General features: G+C 38.0%; 2 protein-coding genes, 1 long non-coding RNA gene and 1 pseudogene across 3 annotated transcripts; all 4 read left to right on the top strand.

Moving 5' to 3' along the window:
- Window positions 1-372: 372 nt before the first annotated feature.
- On the top strand, window positions 373-4,378 carry LOC113012561 (ubiquitin carboxyl-terminal hydrolase 46-like; annotated as a pseudogene).
- Window positions 4,379-6,322: 1,944 nt separating this feature from the next.
- LOC113012552 (diamine acetyltransferase 2-like) lies at window positions 6,323-10,143 on the top strand. The gene is made up of 6 exons (XM_026152832.1): window positions 6,323-6,482; window positions 6,709-6,760; window positions 8,658-8,741; window positions 9,232-9,333; window positions 9,425-9,465; window positions 9,642-10,143. Exons 1-6 carry the CDS (start codon window positions 6,420-6,422, stop codon window positions 9,807-9,809), a joined length of 510 nt encoding a protein of 169 aa, XP_026008617.1. The 5' UTR covers window positions 6,323-6,419; the 3' UTR covers window positions 9,810-10,143.
- A 1,428-nt stretch (window positions 10,144-11,571) lies between these two features.
- Window positions 11,572-14,237, top strand: LOC113012546 (uncharacterized). The gene is made up of 2 exons (XR_003270716.1): window positions 11,572-11,804; window positions 12,841-14,237. It is a non-coding gene; the product is annotated as an uncharacterized LOC113012546 (long non-coding RNA).
- A 270-nt stretch (window positions 14,238-14,507) lies between these two features.
- LOC113012540 (diamine acetyltransferase 2-like) lies at window positions 14,508-18,602 on the top strand. The gene is made up of 6 exons (XM_026152815.1): window positions 14,508-15,244; window positions 15,516-15,567; window positions 16,479-16,562; window positions 17,703-17,804; window positions 17,888-17,928; window positions 18,098-18,602. Exons 1-6 carry the CDS (start codon window positions 15,182-15,184, stop codon window positions 18,263-18,265), a joined length of 510 nt encoding a protein of 169 aa, XP_026008600.1. The 5' UTR covers window positions 14,508-15,181; the 3' UTR covers window positions 18,266-18,602.
- The last annotated feature ends 5,664 nt before the right edge of the window (window positions 18,603-24,266 follow it).

Raw genomic sequence — 24,266 nt, 5'->3', positions numbered from 1 at the left:
TTGCAATATAAAGCTTCTTGAAGATTGTTGTTGTGATTTGGCGCTATATAAATAAAACTGAGTTGAACTGAATCTGAATAAATATTAAGATATAAGATGTGCAATAAATATTTTTTTTAAAGGTTGGTGATGTGTAGCCTGCTGTAGTCAGGAACCTCCAGATTAGAGCAACAGCTGATGCCAGCTATTGTTGGGAACAGAAATACTGAGAACAGAACAGTTTGGGAAGAGAAAGAAAGCTGCTGAGTTTGCACCTGTAGAATAGGAAACTGACAGAAATGCGCATTTATAACAATTAACATTTCCGACACGCCTTGAACCCATCACTGATCCGGCAGAAGCGAAAGAGAAAGCGATAGTCGGAGTGTTTTTAACTGCACGGGAGATTGAGATAGCCTAATGCTCCTATAGTGAATGAACTATTTTATTAACAAATATCTGAAGAAATGTCTTAAAACTGTGTTGAAGGCAGGCCTGCATCTTTGGCTTACTTTGATTTCTTTTTAAAATAATCGCGTTTGTTTCTGCCTCCAACAACAATTTCTTTGTAGATCGTCACAGGGGCAGATTATGCGTTTATTTGGTCGACATGGTTTCAAGAACATCTGTACCTCTGTGGGTAAGATTTGTAGTGAATTTCGAAGTATTTATTTATTTTTGGTTAATTGGTCTTCTGTGTGTTCTCTATATAAAGTGTTTCCTACGCTCTTCAGACGTCTTTAGATTCAGCCTGGAAACGCTGTTGAAAGAGGAACTGTCCTTTACTCAGAGCGTCTTCAATTGAGCTGCTTTATTATTAAGAGTTTACTGACATATGATGAGAATTTATACACCTTGCGCCATTTGTAAGGACGTGCCTTTCTTAACCTGCTAGGTACCTGACAAGGAATGTCAATGTCAATTTGTAAATGTCAGTGTTTTCTATAGCACATTTACAAGCAACAGCAAAGTTAACCAAAATGCATTACAAGTTAATTAATGAACAATAGAAACTAAATACAATAAAAACGAAACGTGAGAAGACGCAAATACATTATATAGTGACAACATAAACAACATTTAAAAAAATCTGATGGTACTTAAGCGGAACTCGAATGAAAAGCCAGGGTTAAAAAAATGAGTTTCAAGATTTAATTAATTCTATTATTTAAAAATTATTCTTGGTATTAAAGGTTAGCAAATGTAGATCAAATCATTGACTTCAATGGATTGTAGAAAAGACGCAAAAGGGAACGAGCTATTTTCTGACGACCTTCTGCTTGTGCTGGCAGTTAATGATGCACACTCATGTTCTTATTCTGCAATTTACAGAAGCTAAATACCATGGGCTGGTAAACCAAGGTGCGACATGTTACCTGAACAGTGTGCTGCAGGTGCTGTTTATGACCGAAGACTTCAGAGAAGCTGTGAAAAGGTTTATTATTGTCACATATGTACATTTAATGGGGTCTATGGTTCATTTTTATTACTTATGGGGACTTTGTCTGTGTTTAGGTCCTCCAAACAAAATGTTGGCATTGGGCTTCTTGGTGCCCTTACAGACTTGTTTGATAATTTACAGAAACATACAGCAAACACACACAAAATAATAACCCAGCTGGGCATCAGCAGAGGTACAGTATGATAACACACAGACAACAAAACCTTTGAATAATGTTTTTGATGTTTCATGTTTTTGAGAAACTTGATCAGTTTACACAACATTTTGAGGGTTTATGATTGGCATTTTTGATTGTTGTGAATAATTATGGGGTTATATATTTTTTTAAATTAATGAATATGTTTGTTAAAGACATGCACATATTTCTTCACCCAGTGTATGAACAGCGAGATGCTGCTGAATGCATCGAGAAGATTTTAACAATGACCAGTCCCGAGGCATCACAGGTAAGGTCTTTGTCAATATCAAATGGAATCGTTTGGTTTGAAAATAATACTTAATAATATGTTTTTGTTCATTTATATTTTCAGATCTTCCACGGTCTGTTAGCAAACCAAATCACCTGCTCTAAAGGTCATAAAGAGACTGACAGAGATGCACCATTTTGGCATCTTCCTCTGTCATTGGTGGATTTTTACAATCAAGACTACAGTGTAGTAAGTACATAAACTTCTCAGCATGTTTCTGTTTTCAGGACTCACAGTTGCAACAAGTTCACATAATATTGCCAGTAACACAGTGTTATTCTATCATTTTCCTTAATGAACACTTTTGTTTGATTGGGAACTATGTGGACACATAAAAATCCGATGATGCCTTAGATCCTGCTTGTGTCGAAACATATTAATTAATATTATTTCTGAAAATGTTTCTTTTTTAAAAATATATTTCTTATTACTTTCAATGCATTACAAAACAAACATAACACAGTTGACTTATAGTCTCATGAGTCATGTAAATATCCTAAGTCAGAAAATGCAACAAATGTATCTTTTAGTGAGAAATTATAGGAAAAGGTAAACCTAATCCAATGTTTTGTAGAAAAACAAAATTGAGTTTTTGATGTGATTTTTGTTTGTCTTGTGGAAAATCGGTTAGCAAGTGGTGGCCGAAGGTTTTAATGGCTATCATCCAAACTTGATGACCATGGCAAAATACTAGCAACCAAAGGAATTTCAACAAGTTTTTTGGTTCAGCATTTTTGTGACCAGTTTCACCCAGTGACTGCCAGCAACCGCTAACTGGGAATACACACTTTCCAACACTTACCAAGTATGTGAGCCTGTGTTACTGAGGTCTTAGAGAGTTCATGTCTGAATTCTACAAAAAAAAATTGAAGCTTAACCAAGATTATGTGAAATTTTACATACCGGATCTAAATCACACTGAGGTAAACTGCCAATAAAATTGTAGTCCTTTCAGTTTGTCTTCAGATCTGTCCAATACCTTTTTTTCTTTTTCTGACACATCTAATCAACTCTACAGTCCAAGTCCTCAGTTCACTGATATGTGTTCATGGATGTTGGAATTTTGGTTTGTTTTTACTGTTTATATCTCTCTTCAAAAGACAATCTTATGTCTTTTAAAGAGGTCATGAATTATTAATGTTAACATGCCCTTGAGAAAACTTTTGTGAACACTGAGATCTTCGGCACATCTTTATCAAAACTGCTTCTGAATTAGTTTTCATTTTTCAGGTGAACGGCATCGAGGAGTTTTTCAGACCTACATGTCTAAATGGAGAACACCAGATGTACTGTGACCGCTGCGGTCACAAAGTTGATGCTACTATTGTAAATGAAGATTTTTTTGTGATTTCTGAACATTGATATTGATTTAATGAAATTATAACGAAATGACACACATTCAAAACCCATATTTTTCACTCAGACAGATGTAATAAAACATCACCCAGATGTTTTGATTCTGCTGCTGAAGAGGTTTGAGTTCAACTACAGTTACATGTCCTACTTCAAAACCAGCTGTTTTGTGGAGGTTCCCTACAGCCTGCAAATACCAGGGGTATTTACAAAGTGTACTTTAATATTTGATCAAAATCATCTTCATTTTCTTTCTCACTTTGTTATTTTTTGTCCTCTGTGATCAGAATGAGGTGTACGAGCTGTATGCAGTTGTGGATCATTTTGGTGGTCTGAGAGGTGGCCATTACAGCGCAACAATCAAAACCCAGGATGAAGACAGATGGTATAAGTTTGATGATACCCAGGTCACACCGGTAAGGCTGATTGCGTTTTCTTCAGTGTAATTGAAACACGTTCCAAAATTACTGTATTGTAAGTTTATGTATAAACCTAAAAGAAAATTTCATCATGTTATATTTGGTTTTTTTCCTTCATAGCTTGATTACCAACCATTCCAGGAGAAGTAGGTTTTTGTCTTTCCTCTTGTCCTTGCTATAGATTAATTTGCAAATATATCAATATTTAAAGTTTATTTAAACACAAATATAATATAGATGACTGTACGTATGGAGTATGTTACACCAAACTCTAATCACAAGTGCAGATTGTATTTTTCAAAATTGTTTTAAGGTTTTTTTAAGCTGTGTTTTCTCTTTTTTTCTATTTCTTCTTCTAGATCCCAGAGTGCATATCTTTTATTTTACAGAAAGGCAAAAAGCAAGAGTCATAATTGTTACCATAGGCATCTGTTTATTTATATTTTATTTTTATTTTATTATGTATTTTATTATTTGTGCTGTAGATAGTTAAAACAGGCAGGTTTTCCACCTGCAATAAGTGACAAATATGACCAGTGAGAAGACTCTTATGAGAAAGCAAAGTCAGTTATCACACTGCAGAGTGATAATACACACAAAAATGATGGACAAGTATAATTACAGTGATAATTAGTGTTGGATCTGAACTCTGCTGTAAATGAGATTACCCAGTAAATGAAGGTTTTTCAGGACACTTGGGAGGGGGGGATGGACATAAAGAAATTGTCCGGCATCATGAAAGGAGTGAAGGAGTGACAGAGATGCAGCTGTGATAATCTAATAGACAGGTTGAGATTAGCGACGGAGAAGACAAACATGCAACAACTGAGGATGAACATCAAAAACAAGCGAATTAAATGTCAGGATTTTCTTGCATGCTGTGATCATTGCCCTGTGTCATACCTGTTGGACAGACGACCTCTTTTTTGTGTGTGTGTTTTATATTTAAAATAAATATTTTTTTATTTATTTCAAATTGATCTGAGGTGTGTGCGCATTACTTCCTCAGCCAATCAGGTGGCCTAAACTTTTGAAGTAATACTATTTTATTTAATATTTTAAAATGCAGTATTGAGAGATGATTTTAAAATAATGAAGGAATCATTAACAAATAAACTGTTTAAATGAAGTAAGCAAAAGTGTGGAAAAAGGGGCAAAGCACAAGAGAAATAATGAGTGAAACTGTTATTTTACAGGACTGGGAAATGAAATTCTGCTCCCTTCTTTCTCATTTTTTTAAACTGATGCTTCAGCTTTTTTTTATTATATTATTATTTTTGGTTTGAAGAGCAAGAGAATCGATCAGGTTTAATTACACAGATGTTTGTTATAAGTTAAAATGATTTTTTAATTGCTTGATTCTTTAACAGAAACCCCTGGGCGAACACTCCTACAATTTCTTCTTGGACCAACTGTAACGCACATAATTTCCTTAGTGATTAATAAAGTATTCTGATTATGATTCTGATAGTTTCAGGATACGTGATCTGCCATTATCCAATGACACATCTGCTTACCTGTATCTTTTGCTCGTTTCTCCTCCTCTTCTTTTCCCTTTTTTTCTACACTGAGCACCTGAACTTTTTTTGTCCATCTTGCATTGGTTTTAATTTTGGACTCCAGTATGAACGCCCATCCCCCAACCCGAGGATCACCACAACGAGCCCGTTCTCAACATGTTGACGATTTGGCGTAAAATGTTACGCTTTGGGAGTGAGAACGTGTTGTTATTAGATGCTGCTCCAGCCAGCCAGAGAGTCCCCCGCCCGGTGCCTATTCCATCCCCAAAATGCGCTGGCTGATGTCGGGGCATCATGAGTACGGGCAGCTTTTTTTTTTTTTTTTTTGCCGGGGCTGGCAATCCGTGTCACAGCTTGTTCATGGCATGTTTGAGGACACTGAGATAGTGGTGATGTGTGTGATAGGAGTGACAGATGGGTTTGAATGTGAGGATGGGATCAAATCAGGGATCAGCTCTGACCACCTTCTTGTGATAGTGATGGTGTAAGGGTTGTAGATGGATGACTCCACTTTGGATTCAAATAAGGCAGCATGCTGCAAAATACTGGATTAGCTTAAAAGAAAAAAAACATTTTTGATGACATAAAAGTCTAAAAAACTGACTTTTGTGATTTGTCTTGCAATTCCAGTATGGAGGTCTCAAAATGCACATGCTAAAGAAAAGAAGATTTCACTCTTGGGGACCTCATATATAAAGAATATGTGCAAATTTTTTCAGATGATTCGAAAGAGCCACAACAGGAGTCATTTGACAGGAGTCACTGAGGCTATTCCCAGGAATCCGGTTGGTATACATAAAAAATCTCAGTGTACATGATTTTAGGCAATGTACCATTTTGCTAGCTAGATTAGGAAAAGGAAATGATGGCAGGCAAGCTTTGGTATCTTTTGGGGACAGCTGGTTTTTAGTTTATGCCATGTTGTCAGTCAGTTCACAGTTAATTAGTGGATAAACGTCAGTGGATAAAAATCGTGTTCATGTGGCATCAGCTCTCACAGGGATTCTGGGGAATCAGAAAGCAGATGCGTTAGCAGGGAAATCTACCAGTAAAGAAAAAACTGGCAAAGACAGAGTAGTGCAGTACATGTGACAGGGGGCGGTAATGCAATGGAGACGGATGCCAACTGCTTTTAAATCCCAAAGAAGAAGAAGAAGTTGAAGGAAACGCGGCTGTCCAGCTCTGCGATCACGACCGATCATCACCACATCTACTCAGCATGGACTTCTCAATCCGTGCAGCCAACCTGGACGACTGCAAGGACATCGCGCGCATGATCATGGTGAGCGGAAACGTGCGCGCGCAGTCCAGCTGTGTGTGTAAGACATTTAGTGACATGCATCGACCGTCAGGCTGACATCCATCAACCTCTCTGCTGCTGCTGTCATTATTACATGGTTCAGATGCGATGTGCTCGCCTTGCTCTTTAGTGTCAGTGCAAACAGGCTAATAAATGTTAGAGAGCTCGTTATGAACGATGAGCTCATGCTTTGTTTGTTTTTCTCCAGGAGCTGGCAGAATATGAGAAAGTGTCAGACCACGTGAAAGTCACCCAGAAAGGTACTGTATGTAGTCATGTCTCAAGTTCTCTGCCTTGACTTTCAGGGTATTTTTTTTTTATAATATTTATAAAACGATTAAATCCAAGGTGATATTTTTGGAGGTGCACAGTTTATTCTTTATGTCTGTGAAGGTTCTCAGTCATCCAGGTCATCGTAGTCAGAGGTCTGGGCATTCCTGCAGCGAGGAATGCCCAGACCTCTACATTGGAGAGACCAAACAGCCACTTCACAAGCGCATGGCACAACACAGAAGAGCCACCTCCACAGGACAAGACTCAGCAGTCCATCTGCATCTTAAGGATAAAGGACACTCTTTCGAAGATGTTCACATTTTGGACAGAGAGGACAGATGGTTTGAAAGAGGAGTGAAAGAAGCCATCTATGTCCACTGTGAGCGACCATCTTTGAACAAAGGCGGGGGTTTACGACACCAACTCTCTGCCATCTATAATCCAGTTTTGAGATCCCTTCCCAGACGCCTTAACACCCACTCACATCCTGGGCCATCTGATCTCAGGAATTTGCATGATAAGGTGGGGCCAGGTTTCACAATGAACACACCCGAAACCCAGTTTCACACCTTGGCTCAGGCGATTAGAGGACCATCAGGGGTCCTTTTGTCCCTCTGTGGGGGGTTACTCCCACTAGGTTTATATCTGGGACTCTCCACCATTTGACCTTAGAACTGAAGAAGCTTCTCGGATGAGAGGTGAAACGTCTTCAAGTAACTTAAAGAAGTCCAGACGCTTTTCTTTGCAAACTCCGTTGACAGTTTATTCTTGACTTTGGGAAAATGAGATCTTATAAAATCTCGTCAGTGAAACACAGAAACTAAATTTTAATGTCTGCAGCTGTAAAATAAACTGAGCTAAGACACGTACACATTCAACTGACATTTTTTAAATGCAGATGCAGCTGCTTCAGTCCATGACTGGCAGTGCTTGATGAAAGATAAAAGACGAAAGTGTTGCTAATCAGAAACCTTCCAGATTGTGTTGAATGGTTGATCAAATTCTGGTGGCACATTTCTGCATTCATAGTTTCATTGATTTTGACAGGATATCCAACACCACACTGGCAGCTCTGAAACATAACAGAGCCTATACCGTGTTTTACAGATGGCTGTAGACACTGTTGTACCTCTCTGCTGACCTCTATAGAGTCATGTGCATCTTGAAGCAATGTGGGCTTCGACCACAGCTGGAGTTTCTGCCAGGAGCTGAAGTGGGAATGCACGTCCAGATAAAACACACTTCTAACCAAAAAGTATCTGGATCAAATATAGTTTGGTGTTTATGGTAAATGGTCTGGTTCTTAGATAGCGCTTTTATACTCTTATGAGCACTCAAAGAACTTTGTACAACTTGTGCATTCACCCATACACACAAGCACATTTTTATTTAGTGCTTTCTAACTAACATTCACACACATGCATACTCCGATGGCTGCATAGGAGAGCAATTTGGGGTTAGTGTCTTGCCCAAGGATTTTTGGCATGCAGACTAGGGGAAGCCAGGGATCGAACCATCAACCTTCCAATGAGTACATGACCTGTTCTACCGCCTGAGCAACAGCTACCCCAAATTTAGTTGTTTAGTTATATTTATCTAAGCCCAGTAGATTTTATCACACTATAATAAAGTATTTGTCTGTGAGCCATTTGTTTCTACCACCAGGTAACAGGTTTTCCCAGGAAGCTTCATTCTAAAATTAGGAATTATGGACCTTTGAGGAAAAACCATTGCACTGTATTTTCCAACAAAAGGTCAAGAACTGGTTTTAAAGCTCTCTCTTAGCTAAGATTACATTTTGATAAAAAGCCTCAAACTGTTAAATGTAAACTGAATTTCCCCTTGTGAAAACACCGTGTAACAGTATCTATAATTTCGTTTCAGACTTGGAGCAGGATGGCTTTTCCAAGAACCCGTTCTTTCATGGGATCATCGCTGAGGTGCCAGAACAGCACAAAACCAAAGAAGGTGATCATGTTACGCCCAGTTTTCACACACACTGTTGCGATCTACTGTCTAACAGTGGTAACAAACTTAGAACTGATGGTTGAGTGTTTAAAAAAAAAAACCATATGAACCCATATGTGACAAAACCCTTAAACTAAGTGAAAATAACCGACAGAGTGGGCGAGCAGGAGAAACAAAAGAACAGGGCAGATTTTTAACAAAAGGTTAAAAATGTGAGGTTTTATTTATAAAGTTTGCTGCACATTAACTGTAAGCTGCACCAAAATTTGTATCTTTTTTTCACTGATGTAAAGGAAATGATACATAGTTATGTGTTTACAGTGTAAAGTAAAGCATTATGCTGTTAATAATCACTCTGATAAATGTTCAGAGTCATTCACTCAGTTGGAAGGAACGGCAAAACAAATATGCAAATTTTATAAATACAGACACGGTTTAGCTTCTTCTAAATGTCGACTGTTTTTACCAGTAGATATTTTTCTTCTTTCAGGGCACACAAAGATCGGCTATGCACTTTACTTCTATTCCTACAGCTCCTGGTCAGGCAGAGCCATTTATATGGAGGACCTGTATGTGATGCCTGAGTTCAGAGGTACAGTACAGCCTCTGAGAAGATGTCTCATCATCACTGTGACCCTATATTTGCAGGAAATCTCAAGTAATGCACATGATCTGTATTTCAGGGAAAGGTGTTGGTAAAGCACTAATGAGCAAGGTGGCACAGGTGAGTGAAACATGTGAATAATGGAGAAGATAAACCTTGAAGCTTTTTTTATTTTCAATATTTGCTCGAAAACATACTAGCCAGTGTCCCAGAGGCAGCATACAGAAGAAGCCTTAATGCGTCATCTCAGCTCAGCAGTCATTCCTGTCTTCCTTCTTGTTTTTGCTCTCCTGTAGCTGGCTCTGGCTGCTGGTTGCCACCAGCTCAACTTCACCGTCCTGAACTGGAACAAACCATCGATGGACTTTTACCTCAGCCAGGGCAGCTTCGATGTTACTGCTACCATGGGCTACCACTGCATGCGCTGCGAGGGGGAGGCGCTGGAGCACCTGGCTCAACTTTAACCCATCCGTTATGACCTTGTGACTCTTGCAGCCATGAGGTCAGCCCACACACTGCAGGGATGGAGCACCACTCAGTGGCCTCTTTGCAAAACCTACCGCCTACCTCAGCGTTACAAGAATAACTGTTACATAAGCTGTCTGAAGGTCTGTGCATATAAGCTAAGAGTGCAGCACGCCTTTTTAAATGAATATAGTTCAGATATGTGTTTATTTTATAAATGGCATTAAATTGGTTTTCTAATTTAGTTGCAGTTACATTTTTGCAGCTACATGTAATTTACAAGCAGTGGATGTTCCAGTGTGTAACATCATAGAATAAAGCGAATTGTATACATTTCTCCTGAGAGTGTTTTTTGTATTAAGTTACCAATAAGACACATAATTAAGATACTGTCTTCCACATTTAACAGCTGTCAGAAATAAAAAAAAAAAAGAAATGAAGTACAGTTACTTCACTACTCCTTTACTTCTCACTAGTTTTTACTTTTATGCTTTGCATTGTAACACAAAATCTCAACTTTCCACTCCATAGTTTCAAAACAAGCTGTCAAAATGTTCAGATTACAGTTGCTATTTCAAGTCAAACAACTGCCAAGGCTGCTTAATCCTCTACAAAATGCTTAGTTTAGATGAGTTAGTGAAACAGCTTGATCAGCTGTCTTATTCTGTCTACAACATTCATTCTCTTTACTGCACAAGTGTGTGACGATTAATATCCCTGCATCTGTCCATTGGCAATAAGGAGAGATCACTTAAACATTATTTATTGAGACAGAGAAATTAATGTATGATGACCCATCATGGCAGACAGAATCCGAGCGGTGATAGGATTTAGGACAGGACCCCTTTGAGTCTACACGGTGGTGGTGATGAAGATGGAGAGTGAGGCTTGGCTCTAACTGAGGTGTCTGTGAGGTGGTTTGTGAGGAAAGTACCAAGGTGGAAAGCAGAATGTACATTAGCGATAAAACAACGCAATTAGGTTTTCAAAACATAAATATATATACCGAAAATATGGAAACAAGCAGAGGTTCGAAGGGTTATAAAGACAGTAAAAATCTTTATTGGAGAAAATACTATGAATTACTGGGTAAAAATACACCATTAGACAGGGTTCAGTGTACAATTAAACCTAAGTCTGGTAATTCAAAAGATTATTACTTCCCAGCAATAATAGATAATGATAAAAATTAGATAAATAAATCTGAATTATTAGCAAAACCATTTGCAAAGGTGGATAGTACAGACAACTTTTATGACAAAGAAAAAAGAGGATGGGAAACAACATTACAGAGAAATATCAAAATACTTCATGATTAAGAAAATAATGAGGATGTAATTCATATGAATTTTTCTTTTTTGAATTAAACAAGGCATTAAAGAAATCTGGGAAAAACATCCATGGTACAGATCAAATCAGTTATTGCATGCTTAAATAATCTGAGTGATGCAAGTTAGGAAATATTGATAGAGTCTATTACAAGATGTGGGAAAAAGGAGAACTACCAAAGAAATGGAAAGAATAATTAACAAATGTGCAACAGGTTATTGTGATTATTGCACAGAAATGGAGCACATATTCATATATATGCTATATTCTTATAGAACAAGAATAATTTAACGATAAGGAAATTATTTCTCAATGTTTATAGTTTTTGTTATTTTTAAACTTGTGAATGAATATAATGGCGGTACTGTAGTTTCTGATCCATACGCCACTCTAGAAGGTGGCGGTAATACACCTAAAAGTTTAATTAAAAAAGCAAAAAACAGAAGAAGAAGAAGGGCGTCAAATTTTGTACACAGGGCCACTCGAACGATAGTTTCCATTATTGGAAACTTAAAGTACAAGGTCTGAAAGAAGCGTCGCGAAAATGCCGCTCACGCTTACGGTCATAACGGCGAACGGATCTAAATTTGAGGTTGAAGTGGAGTGCGATGATACTGTTGAGAGTTTAAAGCTTCGAATAAAGGAGAAAGACGGAACTCCCCCCGGTAGGCCTGAAATCGCTACTAATACACTGCATGATTGTGATTAAAACGGTCATTCAACAGTTACAGATTACTGCCTTACACATAGTGTTAGAAAAACTGCTATCCACTCACTCCTTCAGGTGTTACATGATTTCTTTTTATGCAAAAGCGCCCTGCTTTCACACAGTCTGCTCTAATCAGTTTGCACTGTCGTTCAGTAGGTTTACATGGTGCGTTTAGTTGCAAGCTCAGCAATCTACCCCAGTGTTGAAGAAGGACAGGTCGTTGAGATATATTTATATTTCGGATTTTCCTGTATTAAAATAAATAACCTGTTATGAATTTCTTGTTCTTTACAGCACGCAGGTCTATACAGGCGTATTTATATATTTCAGGAATTACATATGCAAGTTGTTATGAACAAACTTCATATTCTTGATCATTCTTGAGCTGAGATATGATACTTAAGTCACATCCATTATATATAACTGAATATAATTATCAACAGACCCCACAATATTGTCATTTAACATGTGGCAGTGCTTTAAGGATCATTTGCAAGTTCTTTAGGTGAAATCAGTAGAGACTAAAGTCATTACATTTTCTCTTTCCTTATAAATCCTCAGTATTCATCAGATATCCTGAGTTGATTCAGCTCAGGATATCTGATAGAAAAAAAAGAGATCTTCCAGGAATGGTGATGGAGTTTTCCAGAGATCTGATTGGTCACCGGGCAGTGATTTCATACCTGCTGATCTAACCATTCACAGCAAGACCCTAGCATGGTAACCATGGTTACCATGACAATCCGAGAAGCGACTGAGCTTTATAGCATAGAAAGTTACGTGGATAAGATGAAATCCTGCTTCGTAGTACAGGCCTCTGGGCGAACACCAAATACACAGGTCACATAATTGCAAGTAGATGTTTTTTGTTTGGTTTTTTTGATGTTTTTTTTACAAATTGTAAATGAAAAAGTATTTTCAGTTTTTAGAAATTATTAGCCTTTCTTGACTTTTGGTGCCTGATTTTAACTTTTAGTTTATGTCTGTTTCAGATCAACAGAGAATTATTTTTGAAGGCAGGGAGCTGAAGGATGGTCACTGTCTCAGTGACTATAATATCCAACACAGGTCCATTGTAAATGTAATTCTAAGACTGAGAGGAGGATGGCTACCTGAGGAAGGTGATAAAACCCGGAGCAGGGAAGAGCTGTCTAACTTTTAAGTAATTTTAACAACACAGCAGAACAACATCTCAGTGACACCAAGGCCCAGGTTGCTCAAGCGCCACTGAGGAGTAATTTTAGCATGACAAGGAATCCTCAACCAAAAGCACAGAAGAAGTCCTCCAATGAGTCTGTGAGGAAACGTCTGCTCAGTGGTGACGGGACAAAAGTTTTTAAGACGGAGACCTGAGAGAATGTGTTGTACTCATCCCCCTGCACTGAAGATGACAACACAAAATCCAATTTCTACAGTTTTTGTTTTGATACTATATTATGAATTGTAGTTCCTATAAATAAGCAGTTGCCATGCTACTTTTAAACCAGTTCAGCTAGGCGGATAGCACACAGTGTGATGAGCCAGTGACACTTTCAGCATTGGCAGCAGTAAAACTTTAAACTCGTTAAATTCTTGAAACAAGTTCATCCTCCTCACCACATAAAGAACTGTTTAATTTGCACTCTGATGGTAAATAAAGTAGATGGGTTAAGTCCTTTGGCTACATAAAGTTACAAAAATTGAAAAAAAAAAATTTTGCACCTCTAGTCAGGAGATGTCAGCACTTGTTATCATGGTAGAGTGGCTCAATGTTTGGTGGTCAAAGTCCATGTCCATGAAACAAACTCGTTTCACTAAAACCACTGTTAGACTAAAATTATATTTTATTTTTTCATATAATGATGCTTCTTTACCTAAACTTGTGTGTCAAACTTTGGTTGTTTGTTTTTAAAAAAGAGGGATCTTTGACTGGTTATTATTTTGACTTTCAAAGCAGAGATAAAAATTACCACCGTACTGCTGTGTACTGTGTATTTGTATTAACTGATACAACAGGTTATTTGCTTGACCAGTTTCTCTGAATTATAATGACCTTTGGATCACCTGGAACGGTGTCAGCGGTCACTACCTTTGGTCTCCAGTTCCTTAGACTGAAAGGAGTTAATAACAAGCTGGAGTTTGGGCTGCCAGTTTTGACTGGACTGTCGAATTTTGGATGGATACCAAAGAATCAGCGACATTTCAAACATTTGTTTGTGGATGAGTTCAACAGATGTGTATTAAGCTAACAAAAACAAGGCAACAGATCAGATGAATATTGACCAGCACACGTCAGTGAATTTATTCTGTTTGACTTAGATTTGAAGCTACATTTCCTCCTGGATCTTTTGATTTGTTTTTGTATTCAACATATGTCTAACATTTCAAATAAACTTCTTTCTCTTCTGGAGTCAGAGAGGAAACAAATTATATTCATATCAGTAATAAAAAACACTGAAGCCTGGTTAATATAACTCTTCATCACAACCACTTTGGCTTCTGGGATTACAGTTATCTTACTGTAGCACATTTATTATTTAGCACTTTATAGTTTGTTTTTTTCAACAGATGCAGAGTGGGACATTCACTCAACTTAACAGTTTGTTCTAACAAACCTGCAAATTTACCCTTTTTATTATTTTCAAAAGTCTTCGATCATATGTAAAATGGAAATAAAAAGAAAATGCAGTGTTGAAAAAAATCGATGAAAACGTGTAATGTTTAGAAGCTTAATTAGATTTATTAGCTAAAAAACTTTTCAGAAAGAAAACCAGAGGGAAATATAATATTTGATTTTCTGAAAAGATGAGAATGTACAGCTGAATGAACTGACCTTATTTGTGTTCCAGGTTTACTCTCAGCAGTGAGATATTCTTTATTAGGTTCAGTATTTATTCATTTTCCATAACATGACGCCCAAGTGAATGCCCTTTGTTAAAATATCCCTTTATATTTCTGATCTGCTCTTCCATTCTTTCAAAGTCAGTTTAAAATTCACTCAGGGACACTGCTGAGAGTAGTATGGAAGTAGGTTATATAAAGCGTTCTGATGATGCATTCGCTTTATCAGTCATGGCACACTTCTCTCTGTCTGGTCCTGTATTTGCGTGATGTTGGATCGATATCAGATTTTTCAGTGGCACACACTCCAGCCTACATGAGTGTGTCCAGCTGCAGAGCAGGAGGAGCAGGGTAAAGTGGTTCCAGGACATGTCTGCTGTTTGTTGAAACTGAAGTAACACACTGGACTCAGAGGAGCAAAGCAAACTGAAGTATCAATAATATCGAGCTTGTCTACTTCTCACAGTCTGTCCTCTAACAGACTGGAACAAAACCTCATCAAATCCACTTGACATGGCTTTCTCCCTCCGCACGGCAAACCTGGACGACTGCAAAGACATCGCGCGGATGATCCTGGTGAGCACACATGTGGACGCTCATGCAGTCCAGCTGTGTGTGCGATTCAGAATATTAGACTGTAAACGTTAAATCCATGCAATTTTTCAAAACCACAGCGTTGCTGTTATCATTAGATTAGTGAGATATTATCGGATGAACTGTGCTCGCGGTGCTCTACAGTTTCAGTGCAAACAGGTTAATAAACTGTTTTTACTGTCTGCTGAGGAACAGTGATGTTAGCATGTCCTGATAAATGATGGCAGCTGATGCTATTTTTGATTTTCTCCAGGAACTGGCAGAGTATGAAAACCTGGCAGAGCATGTGAAAGTGACCCAGAAAGGTAGTGTTTGTAGTGATGTCTCAGGTTTTTGCCTTAACTGTAAATGTATTATTTTATACTCTTCATAAACATATTAAATCCAAGGTGATATCCCAAAAGAGGTTCAGAGCCAAGTTACTGTAGTTTTTTTGTTTTTTTTTTTTAAATTATTTTAATATACAGTATTTCTTTCAATTTTGACTTTTTGTTTTTAGTTCAGTTTAGTTTCCGGGGTGGAGTTTCATATTTCACTTTAGTTTTTACTTTTTGAAAATGTTTAGTTTTTGTTGGTTATTTATTATTTTCAGTCTTAGTTTTATTCTTTTTCTAATTGTATCGAGAACATATGCCAAAGGCCAGATGTAGGATAATAATTACAGCAAAGTAGGAAAATAATTATAATAAAAAGACAGCATCATTTTAAGAGCAGTTTGCTCTCGTTCTCATAGACACCCAGAGACTCAAGAAACACTGACATCAAAGCCACATCAGGCTAGTACCAAAGAAGCATATAATAAAACTAAGAACATTACTTCTCTCCTTTTTGAAAATAGTACATGTATTCTGAACCAACCACATTCCCACTTTTCATCGTCTGCATAGCCGCCCTTGCTTCCTCTTTACACTTCTTATTTCACCACCTGTCCTCCTCTCTCTCATTTTCTTCATTTCCTCAAACTGTTCCTTCCATCTACCCAACACCCATCCTTCTCTTTCAACACTTTCTTGCAATTCTTCATTCCACCACCAAGTGTCCTTGGCCTCTTTCTTCTGTCCAAAACACCCATTTACAAACACTCTGTAATGTGTGACCTTAAAATTAGGGTAAAAAAAAAAACTTTATTTGTCTATGGTAGCTGGGATAGGCTCTATCCAAGGATAAATGAAAGAGAATAGATGGATGGATGTTTATGTCTGTAATTTCATTTCAGACTTGGAGCAAGATGGCTTTTCCAATAACCCGTTGTTTCATGGGATCATCGCTGAGGTGCCAGAACAGCACAAAACCAAAGAAGGTGATCATGTTACACTCAGTTTTTACACTGTTTTAACTACACTGATGATAACTATGCCTGTAGGTCAGAGTGAGCACAAAGTCTTTGTTGCATGTCGGGGAAAGACAATAAGAAACATAGGAAACAGTCACCTTTCTCTTGTTTTTTTTATGCTCATGTTCTTGCAAGCAAATCTATTATTCTGTTAATCTTAATAAACCATTATAAAACCTAAACAGGGTACAAAAGTGTTGTAAGCCTCCTTTTTAGTTTTTTGCAAGTAAGCTTTATTGCCAAAGCACTTTCTATTGTACATCAGTCTACCTCCATAAACACTTCTTATTTGCTTACTTACTCTCTGCTGCCCAGCTGTGCTTTTTCCTCCCATGACACAGGTGTTTTTCCACACAGTCACTGCTGTCCACTATCTGCTGACTTCAAATATCAGAATCTATTCTGAGAAGTAGCTACTTATGTCCTGGACCTCATTAATGTTGTGCTCCGCTCTCATCAGCAGCTAGAAAAACTCAATAAATCCACGAACTGTCGAGAAACAATCAGCAGAGAAGTTAGCAGCTAAATTGTTCTGGACTCAGAATCATCAGATTCATCAAGTCACTAGCAGGGGCGGATCTAGAGGGATGGCATGTGCCAGCCTGAAAATGATCTCTTTCCACCCTTAGTGCCACGCTGATTTTGCATATGACAGTGTTGTTTATTAAAATAAGACAGCATTAACGCTTTGAGCCAGGCTACAGTTAACAATGAATATAACTTCTAAAACTGAATATATTGCATAGTGTCCCTGGGCACCAGCAACATGACTCCAGATGTTCTGCTGCCTCCAAGAAACCAAAACCAAAAAACTAATAGTGGTTAAAATGACCTAACCAGCCTCACCACTGGGAAATGTGAGGTTTCATTTATAAAGTTTGCTGCACATTAACTGTGAGCAGCACCACAAATCGTATATTTTTTTCACTGATGTAAAGGAATAGTTATGTGTTTATAGTGTAAAGTAAAGCATTATGTCATTAGTAATCATTGTGCTAAATATTCAGAGTCATTAACTCAGTGGGAAGGAACGACAAAACAAATAAACAAATTTCATGAATACTGTAAACTGTAAGCTAGCTCAGACTGATATTTTTCTTCTTTCAGGGCACACAAAGATCGGCTATGCACTTTACTTCTATTCCTACAGCTCCTGGTCAGGCAGAGCCATTTATATGGAGGACCTGTATGTGATGCCTGAGTTCAGAGGTACAGTACAGCCTCTGAGAAGATGTCTCATCATCACTGTATTTGCAGAAAATCTCAAGTAATGCACATGATCTGCCTTTCAGGGAAAGGTGTCGGCAAAGCACTAATGAGCAAGGTGGCACAGGTGAGTGAAACGTGAATAATGGAGAAGATAAACGTAAAGGAGATAAACCTGTTTTCAGTATTTGTATGCAAAAAGTACTAAACAGTGTCTCAGAGGTAGCAGAAAAAAGAAGCCTCCATGCTATATCTCAGCTTAGCAGTAATTTCTTCTTGTTTTTGCTCTCCTGTAGCTGGCTCTGGCTGCTGGTTGCCACCAGCTCAACTTCACCGTCCTGGACTGGAACAAACCATCGATGGACTTTTACCTCAGCCAGGGCTGCTTCGATGCCACTGCTACCATGGGCTACCACTGCATGCGCTGCGAGGGGGAGGCGCTGGAGCACCTGGCTCAACTTTAACCTATTCATCATGACCTTGTGACTTTTGCAGCCATGAGGTCAGCCCACACACTGCAGGGATGGAGCACCACTCAGTGGCTCATTTCCAAAATCGGACAACATGAAGGCCCTACGACTACACAGGCTTTCTGAAGGTCTGTGCACATAGGCTTATTGTGAAACATAACTTTAAAAATGAATATAGTTTAGATATGTCTGTATACAGATAAATAGCATAAAACTGGTTTTCTAACTTAGTTGGAGTTACATTTTGGCTCTCAGGCAGTGGATGTTCCAGTCCTGAGAGGATTTTTACATTAAAGTGTATAACTAGAATAAAGCTAATTATATAAATTTCTCCTGATCATTTTTTTGTGTTATGATACAAATAAGACACATAATTCAGACAGTATCTTCCAATATTTAGTGGCTGTGAGTGGTGGTAAGTAATCAAGTAGAAATATTTTATTATTGTACCTAAGTAGAATTTTCAGGTGTCTGTACTTGATTATTTTTCTGACAATATTTTACTTTCACTCTAAATATTGTAATACAAATATCTCTATTTTCTACTCTCTATATATTCAAAACAGGCTCGCTGCCTTTTGTTTAACACATTTAGAGGAGTTATTTAATGTCATTGAAAACCTTCCAGACATCAAATCAATGTGAACCTGAATGGTATGAACAACTCAACACAGTCCTGTTTCTGTGTCCATCATCCGTAGTTATTGCACATGATGAGATAAAAGAAATAATCATTAAATAATCAAGTGTTTGCGCACATACAGTGGGGCAAAAAAGTATTTAGTCAGCCACCGATTGTGCAAGTTCCCCCACTTAAAATGATGACAGAGGTCAGTAATTTGCACCAGAGGTACACTTCAACTGTGAGAGACAGAATGTGAAAAAAAATCCATGAATTCACATGGTAGGATTTGTAAAGAATTTATTGGTAAATCAGGGTGGCAAATAAGTATTTGGTCACCTCAAACAAGGAAAATCTCTGGCTCTCACAGACCTGTAACGTCTTCTGTAAGAAGCTTTTCTGTCCCCCACTCGTTACCTGTATGAATGGCACCTGTTTGAACTCATCATCTGTATAAAAGACACCTGTCCACAGCCTCAAACAGTCAGACTCCAAACTCCGCCATGGCCAAGACCAAAGAGCTTTTGAAGGACACCAGGAAAAGTATTGTAGACCTGTCTTTTTTTGTGTGTGTGTGTGTGTGTGTGTGTGTGTGTGTGTGTGTGTGTGTGTGTGTGTGTGTGTGTGTGTGTGTGTGTGTGTGTGTGTGTGTGTGTGTGTGTGTGTGTGTGTGTGTGTGTGTGTGTGTGTGTGTGTGTGTGTCAGACCTCCTGCTGACCAAAGGGTCATAAACCCAGGAAGCTTACATCAAATGAAACAGAACTTTCAGATAGGATGTATCTACAATAAAACCTCCCCCAGCACAGAGTGGTTGGAGAGGTGGTCAAAGCCAAAGGAATGGCTTTGATCCTACTGCTTGAACTAAGACTGTACAAATTTAAGAAACACAATGGCAACATTCAACAATTAGACTTAACAGTTTAGGTGCCAGATATTCTTTCCTTGTTTGGACCGAATGTTGCAGGAGCTAGCAGACAGATTTTCAGGGGCAGGACAGAAAATAATGGAGGGCATTCAGGCATGCAATCTATCCTCCCCAACATTCCTTTCCGAAAATGCCTTAAAACCTATTGTGGCACACTACCATGTGATGATAAAGCCTGAAAAACTTGAGAGAGTATTAATGTATCTTTCCTGACTTCAAATGGGCTAAACCATTCATGGCAGACAGAATCCGAGGGGGACAAACTGAGCAAATTTCACTATGCCTGGTGCACGGGGAAAAATTATCAATATGCTTTTTGTGACCTTTCTGTTTGGTGGTGTGCTGTGTGATTTTTTTTTTTTTTCTTCTAATGTGAAATATGTGCCGTGGCTCCAAAAGGTTGGAAACATTGTGCTTATTTATAGAAAATACAATTCATAATAAAGCATCAGAACAAAAACTGTAGAGATGGGATTTTGTGTTCTCATCTTCAGTGCTGGGTGACAACACATTCTCTCAGTTCTCTGCCTTCAAAAACTTTTCTCCCATCACCACTGAGCAGAAGTTTGGAGGACTTTTTCTGTGCTGGCTTTGGTTTAGGATTTCTTGTTCCACTAAAATCAATACACCTGGCATAAAGAGTAGGGAAAAGTTATATCTGGTGTTTGCCCAGTACTACGAAGCAGGATTTCATCTTATCCACATAATTTCAGTACTATGAAGGTCACTTCTTAGATTGCTATGATAACCATGATTACCATGCCATGGTTATGCTGTGAATGGTTAGATCAGCAGGTATGAAATCACTGTCTACTAATCAATCAGATCTCTGGAAAACTGCATTACCATTCCTGGAAGATCCCTCAGACTGCTGTACACGGGCATTAGGGGAGTGGTAAAATTCTATTTTTACATTTATTCGTTACTGTCAGACTGTTCAACACCACTACAAGGTTCTTTTAAATTTAATGAGAAGCATTAGATTTTCACTTACACATTCTGCATTTTTATCTTTCCTGACTTCAAATGGGCTAAACCTTATAAAGACATTAGGTCTTTTCCAGGCTTACAGACCAAAGCACTTACAGCACATACTTTTAATACTATATTATGCTGCAGTGCTTTTCCTCTTATAGACATTCCTGTGTTGCTTTCAGTCTTTCTGTATTGTGTGTTCAACCTTTTTATTAATCAAAATTAAAATTCAAAGGACAATCCAGAAACATTGAGGCTGGGATACTTTTCCGTTTCTACAGGAAGACTTAATGGAATCATTTCGCAGACTCTTTGCTGTAAAATGATTCAGCGCGCAGTTTGTGCAATTTGTCAACTGAATGTCACCCACACCAGCTCATGGCTTATTAAACACACACAGAAAACACAATAGACTGCTTAGTGAAAAAGCACAGGCACACATTTGCTAATTAGTAATTAAGTGTCAAAGTACAGTAGAGGTCCAAACTGTTTTTAAACCAAGGTGTAAAAATGTGTTTAATATAAAAATCTGTTTAATGAAGCCACATGCATCAATTCTATTTAAATGAACATCTCCCTTCATGACAACTGTATGTGATTTCGTTTTCTAACTCACTAGTTTAAAGTTCAGGGGTGCAGTGACTTTGACCAACAGGAGGGGGATACCTGTATCTGCTAGTATCTGCCTTTTGGAGAATTTATCAGACAAATTACATGTCTTGCTTTATAGGTAATTGCGATTTTATTTATTTTTTTATACATTTTTTATGATTTGGCATGCAAGTATGGCTAGTATGGCTATTTTATTTGATATTCTGAGATGATTTAGCTCAGGATATCAAATCAACACTAATGATTTATTAGGAAAAGGAAAAAGGAATAACTTTAGTAGCTATTGATTTTACTTAGAATTTGCAAGACAGAGGCGAGGCTGCCGGACACCGGCGCCACCGGGCCCTCTGACCACCACCAGTAGGCAAACATGGGGTTAGTATCTTGCCCAAGGATATTTGGCATGCAGCCTGGGATCGAACCACCGACCTTCAGATTAGTGGCTGACCTGCTCTGCCACCTGAGCTACAGCCCCCATTCGCTCTCACATTCACACACTGGTGGAGGCAAGCTGCCCTGCGGCAGACTGACAGAAGCGAGGCTGCCATATTGCGCCATCGGCCCCTCTGGTAGGGTAAAGTGTCTTGCCCAAGGACACAACAACCAGGACAGAGAGCCCAGGGATCGAAGCGGCGACCTTCCGGTTACAGATGCGCTTCCCAACCCCCTGAGCCACGGTCGCTGAGAGTATTATGGGGCCTGTTGATAAAAATTTAATAGATTTCCTTTCATCAAATTATATTCCAAGTCATATATAATGGATATGACTTAAGTATAATATGTCGGCTCAAGAATGATCAAGAATATGAAGTTTGTTGATAACAACTTGCATATGTTATTCCTGAAATATATAAATGTGCCCGTATAGAAGAAAACATAACAAGTTATTTATTTTAATAAAGAAAAATCTGAAATATAAATATATCTCAACGACCTTCTTCATCACTGAAGATTGCTGAGTTTACAAGGTGTATCTAAACGCACCACGCAAACCTACTGAACCATGCAAACTGATTCTTAAGACCAGACAGTGTGACAGCATGGCATTTTTGCATAAAAACAAATCATAGAACACCTGAAGGACTAGGCAGATGGCAGATTTTCTAAGATTAACTGTAAGGTAGTAATCTGTAAAAAAATAAACAGCTAGCTGAAGCTAGCACAAGGAGCAATTCTTGACGTTTTATTCATAGAGGAATAAGAACATTGAACATTTGTCTGCAATAATCACAATAACCTGTAGCATGTTTTTAATTATTCTTTCCATTTATTTGGTAGTTTTCTTTCTTCCCATATCTTGTTATATAACACTATCAATATTTCCTAACTTACATCACTCAGATTGTTTAGTATGCAAAAAATGATTTGATCTTTACCATGGATAGTTTTTCCAGATTTCTTTAATGCCTTGTTTAACACAAAAAAAGAAAAATGTACATTAATTATATCCTCATTATTTTCTTGATCGTGAAGTATTTTGATATTTCTCTGTGATGTTGTTTCCCGTCCTTCTTTTTCTTTATTATAAAAGTTCTCTGTAGTATCCACCTTTGCAAATGATTTTGCTAATAATTCATATTTATTTATCTATTGTAATATTTTCATTATCTATCATTGCTGGGAAGTGATAACCTTTTGCATTATTGGACTTTGGTTTAATTGTAAACCAAACCCTGTCTAATGGTGTATTTTTACCCAGTAATTCACAATATTTTCTCCAATATTCCCTTTTACCGTTCCTTATGTTTTGAAAACCTCATTCCGTTGTTTTATTGTTAATGTGCATTCTGCTTTCCACCTTAGTACTTTTCTCGCAAACCACCTCACAGACACCTCAGTTAGAGCCAAGCTTCAGTTTCCATCTTCATAACCACCACCACTTTACAGACTCAAAGGGGTCCTGTCCTAAATTCTGTCACCCCTCGGATTCTGTCTGCCATGATGGGTCATCATACATTAATTTCTCTGTCTCGATAAATCATGTTGAAGTAATTTCGCCTTTTTGTCAGTGGACAGATGCAGGGATATTAAAGGTCATACAGGTGTATACAGATGGGTCAAAAGATCCTAAAACTGAAGCAACTTGTGTAGCAGCGGTAATTCCGGAGTTAAATATCAAGATTGCAAAAAGAACATCAAATCTTCTGGATATATATGCAGTTGAGTTATATCCCATACTGCTGGCTCTAGAATTGGTGGAAGAAAGCAGCATCTCAAAAGTACTGATATGTAGTGATTCATTGTCAGCATTATTAAGTATTGAACAAGGAAACACAAATACCCATCAACAGATTTTGTATGATGTTCTTTTTGCTCATGATAGATTGTCTGACCAAAATAAACATGTACTAATAATGTGGACTCCTGCTCATGTGGGTATTTTGAGTAATGAAAGTGCAGATAGGTTGGCCAAAGCAGCTGTTAAAATAGTCAATATAGATGTACAGACACCACTGTCAAAATCTGAAGGGGAAAAGTGTAGTTTGGACAGAAAGTAAGAATTTCTGGCAAATGGCATGGGATAATGAAACAAAAGGGAGACATTTATATAGGGTGCAAATAGAAGCTAAGAGGAGTAGCGGATTAAAGGGACAGGAGGAGGTTATTATGAGTAGAATACGAACAGGCCACTGCTTTTTAAATGGTACTCTTTTTAGGATGGGGAAACATCCGACTGGGTTGTGTGATGGGTGCAATGCTATGGAGACAGTTGAGCATGTGCTCCTTAGTTGTAGGAAGTATGCAAGTCAAAGGAGGGTGATGTGGGGTGAAATGAGCATCGTTCTCCTTCGTTTTGTACATTACTTTTTGGGGGGGCAAAGAAAAAGCAAGAAGGTATTGGAACCGGAGAATGAACGTTT

This window comes from Astatotilapia calliptera, chromosome 3 (assembly GCF_900246225.1).
Source record: "Astatotilapia calliptera chromosome 3, fAstCal1.2, whole genome shotgun sequence".
NCBI classification, from domain to species: Eukaryota; Metazoa; Chordata; class Actinopteri; order Cichliformes; family Cichlidae; genus Astatotilapia; species Astatotilapia calliptera.
Note: the sequence above shows the minus strand (reverse complement) of the source record. Positions and strands in the feature narration are given on the sequence as shown.

What these genes read in the sequence shown, in the direction of transcription:
- LOC113012540 (XM_026152815.1), top strand. Translation starts at nt 15,182, where the DNA reads ATGGCTTTCTCCCTCCGCACGGCAAACCTGGACGACTGCAAAGACATC. An exon ending in ACAGCACAAAACCAAAGAAG is followed by an intron (nt 16,563 to 17,702) that starts GTGATCATGTTA and finishes TTCTTCTTTCAG; the next exon opens with GGCACACAAAGATCGGCTAT. An exon ending in TGTGATGCCTGAGTTCAGAG is followed by an intron (nt 17,805 to 17,887) that starts GTACAGTACAGC and finishes TCTGCCTTTCAG; the next exon opens with GGAAAGGTGTCGGCAAAGCA.
- LOC113012552 (XM_026152832.1), top strand. Translation starts at nt 6,420, where the DNA reads ATGGACTTCTCAATCCGTGCAGCCAACCTGGACGACTGCAAGGACATC. An exon ending in CGTGAAAGTCACCCAGAAAG is followed by an intron (nt 6,761 to 8,657) that starts GTACTGTATGTA and finishes ATTTCGTTTCAG; the next exon opens with ACTTGGAGCAGGATGGCTTT. An exon ending in ACAGCACAAAACCAAAGAAG is followed by an intron (nt 8,742 to 9,231) that starts GTGATCATGTTA and finishes TTCTTCTTTCAG; the next exon opens with GGCACACAAAGATCGGCTAT.